The following is a 3267-nucleotide window of genomic DNA, read 5'->3' on the forward strand; positions in this document are numbered from 1 at the left end:
CAGCCTCAGGCAGCGGTGCGCTGCCGAATGTCTAACCACCGGCTCTCGGGGGACTGTCTTGTAGTGTCACTTCCGGGTGTACATACTCCCACCCTGGCCGATTTCGAGCCACAGGGTCACAGCGCTCAAGCGGGAGCTGCGAAGAGGCGCGTGATCAGCAGGGCTATGCCAGTTCCAAGACGTAAGCCCCTCTCCCCACGGAGCTCTGAGCCAGACTGCCCCCAGGGCCCAACCATTCGGCCTGAGCCTTGCTCCCAGCCTCACCCGCCACCTGCAGCATCTTCCACTGCGGCTCTAGCTGCCCCCGCAGGTGCATCAGGGCCTGCGTGTCCTCTGGGGAGGCCACGCATAAGGGGCCCAGGCTGGGGGGTGCCTCCCCGTGCAGCACCTGGGCCAGGACGCCTGCCAGCTGGGGTGTGGATTCCTGGCCAAGGGCAGAGAGGAAAGCCGTGAGTCACTGGCCTCTCCCGGATTCCCACCCCACAGCACATCTGCCTGCTCAACTCACCTCATCCACAAGGGCCAAGACTCGGCACCCTGCTGGGGCCCGCAACAGTGAGGCCAGGAGCGCAGCCTGGGGGTCCCGCAGGCCATGGTCCGGCCCCAGTGCCAGCAGCACCAGGTCAGGCCGGAAGCTATAGGCCAGGGGCAGCACCAGGGCCAGGAGGAAGTTCAGGAACCCGCCAGCTGTCTGTGGAGGGACGGGCGGCATGACCCCATCCCCTCATCCAGGGGACCAGGGGACACCCCTCCTGCCATCAGGATGCCGGGAAGGGTAGGTGAAGGCCAGGGGCCTGGCCCTTATGATGATACAGTCAGCAGCCACTGCCTGGCCCCGTGACACCACCACTTACCCCGGGCAGTGGCATGGAGACGTGGAACATGGACAGGGCGGCTGCCTCCTTGCCCCTGATGTTCAGCCACAGGTTCCTCCTTTCAGGAGAGAGTGGTCACACGGACACGTGTGTGTGTGAGCGAGACGCCACTCACGCTCCAGAGCCAGGACGCCAGAAGGTGAGGCGCAGGAGAGTTCAGGGATAGGGGTGCTGGAAGTGCTGACCCTCTGTGCTGGAGACCCTCCTGGCCTTGCTCCCTGGGCCCCCGGGGCCACCCAGCCATCTCTCCTGGGGACCCACAGTGACACACCCACACCCATGCAGGAACCCAAGGGGCATACCCATCATCTGCCAGGTCCGATGGCCGATCCAGCTGTCCCACGGCCACACAGAGAAGCCTAGAGAAGGAGGTGGTCCCAGGACAGGCTGTACTCACCCCACTAGCAGCCCATCCCAGAGCCCTCCCACTGTGGCAGCCAGGGCGGGGGTGCCCATGGGCCACGCCCTCAGAGACTCGGGCCAGCCAGCGGAGGCTCTCACCTCTGAGCTCCCCGGGAAAGGCCCCACCGAATGGCCACATCCAGAGTGGCAACTGCAGCAGAGGCCGGGGTGGCTGCGATGCCGCTGCTCACCTGCGGGGTGAACGACAGCAGTGGAGGGCAACCCCCAACCAGGCAGACAGACCCATCCGGCCCTTCCCTTGGTCCCGGTCTCCGTGGCTGTCGTCTATACACGCTGAGGTCAAATTGCTCCACTTCTGGAAATAAGGTGCTTAAAACTGCACTTGAAATCACCGCCTTCCCCTCTCTGCCAAAGAGCACTGAGTGGAGGGGACTGAGGAGCACCTGTCACCCTGTCCCTAGGGGGCTCTTCTGGGAAGGGTCCTGGGCACAAGGCAACACTCATATACACATGGTTCTGCACCCCCCTAGCCCTCGGGCCCCTCCCCCCGGTCCCTGGCCCTGCCCACCCCAGCCCCTCCAGGCGCCCCCACCTGCCCATCCAAGATCCTATCCAAAAGGTTCAGGACCTTCCCAAGTGCACTGGCAGCCTCGTCCTCGGCCAGGGCCTCGTGTAGGCTGCGGTAGAAAAGCCGAGGGACACAGACACAGGGTGACACAGATCACAGGTGAGTCACACCAGGGTGCACGGCGGACACAGCCTCACCCCCTCCCCAGGCCCACGCTGCCCACCTGGCCCAGGACTGCGTCTCCTCCTTCAGGGCTGACCCCTCCTGATGGGGGACTTCAGGGGGCAGGGCCAGAGCAGCGTCCTGCGAAGTCAGAGCTACAGCCGCGCGGACAGGGGGCATGGGGCGGAGGTGCAGCTGGTCCAGGAGGGAGCTCAGGGCCACCGCAGCCTTGAATTCGGGCCCCTCAGACAGCAGAGGCGAGGGCCTCCCCTCTGGGGAGCGGGTGCTGGGGCTGAGGACGGGGGCCGAGTCTAGGGGGCAGGTCAGAGTCACAGGCACTTCGTGAAAGCCCGAGGCCCTATCCCACCACCCGGCCCAGGCCACACTGACCTTCATGCTGCTGGAGGCTCGTCCAGTGAGGGACCTGGGCTGCCCGGACACTCCGGATGGACTCCAGGGCGCTGCAGGGAGAGACAGGAGTGGTGAGGCCTGGCCTTGCACCCCCAGCCTTCCCCGCCTGCAGCCCCTCGCACCTGCGACGCGGCACCATGGGCCCTGGCAGGGGCGGGGCGGGGGCCCCCAGCAGACCCCCAGCAGGGCCTGCACGGTCATGCACACGGACTCGGACAGCGACTCTAGGTTGTAACCGCCCTGGGAGGAGAGAGGAGGGCAGAGGTGTCACTGGGGCAGAAGGCCCCTCCGACTGCACCTCGGCCTCCGGTCCCTGGACCCACCCTGCTCCGCACAGTCACCTCCAGCATGGTGCAGACCCGGCCGCCGGCCAGCACCCGCAGCAGCTGCGTGAGGTGGGCAAAGCACTCTGGCGTGGCCTGCATCTGCCCCTGGAACCAGAGCCAGGTATGATGGGGGCCTGGCCACCGGGCACCAGAAGCCCTCCAGGTCAGGCCAGGCCCTCACCTCGGGGTCCCCGATCGCTGAGTCAAATCCTGCCGAGACCAGCACCAGCTCAGGATCAAACTGCAGGCAGAGCCGGGTGGGGAGGGAGTGAAGGGAGGCCCATCAGAAAAACCCTCCCCCCACAGGACCTGTTCTTCTCTGATGGAGTCGGGGGGACCCCCCCCATAGTCACCTCAAAAGCCAGGGGGAGCAGCACGTGCAGGAAGGCGGCCAGGTAGTCAGCATTTCCCATCCCCACCTGCAGCCACGGGTGTCAGAGTTGGGCCCAGCAAGGGCGAGCTGTGGGGTCTTCACCCCTCATGCCTGGCTCTGGGGGTGACCCTGGGAGCACACCCTGAACTACACTCAGGAGGCCCAGAGCTATAGGGCTGGGGATCTGGG

At 66.1% G+C, this 3267-nt stretch overlaps 1 protein-coding gene across 1 annotated transcript in view; it reads right to left on the bottom strand.

Moving 5' to 3' along the window:
- Positions 1 to 6: 6 nt before the first annotated feature.
- Positions 7 to 3267, bottom strand: part of HDAC10 (histone deacetylase 10) — a gene marked incomplete at its 5' end in the record, with an annotated part of 4493 nt that continues 1232 nt past the window's right edge. The window contains 14 exon segments of the mRNA XM_014549184.1: positions 7 to 136; positions 265 to 424; positions 509 to 691; positions 855 to 933; positions 1178 to 1234; positions 1377 to 1468; positions 1831 to 1915; positions 2030 to 2279; positions 2359 to 2429; positions 2502 to 2554; positions 2557 to 2619; positions 2721 to 2810; positions 2887 to 2946; positions 3059 to 3124. Of these exon segments, the coding sequence (XP_014404670.1) occupies positions 126 to 136; positions 265 to 424; positions 509 to 691; positions 855 to 933; positions 1178 to 1234; positions 1377 to 1468; positions 1831 to 1915; positions 2030 to 2279; positions 2359 to 2429; positions 2502 to 2554; positions 2557 to 2619; positions 2721 to 2810; positions 2887 to 2946; positions 3059 to 3124 (1320 nt within the window).

The sequence above is a fragment of the Myotis brandtii genome, unplaced genomic scaffold, assembly GCF_000412655.1.
Source record: "Myotis brandtii unplaced genomic scaffold, ASM41265v1 scaffold537, whole genome shotgun sequence".
Classification (NCBI taxonomy): domain Eukaryota; kingdom Metazoa; phylum Chordata; class Mammalia; order Chiroptera; family Vespertilionidae; genus Myotis; species Myotis brandtii.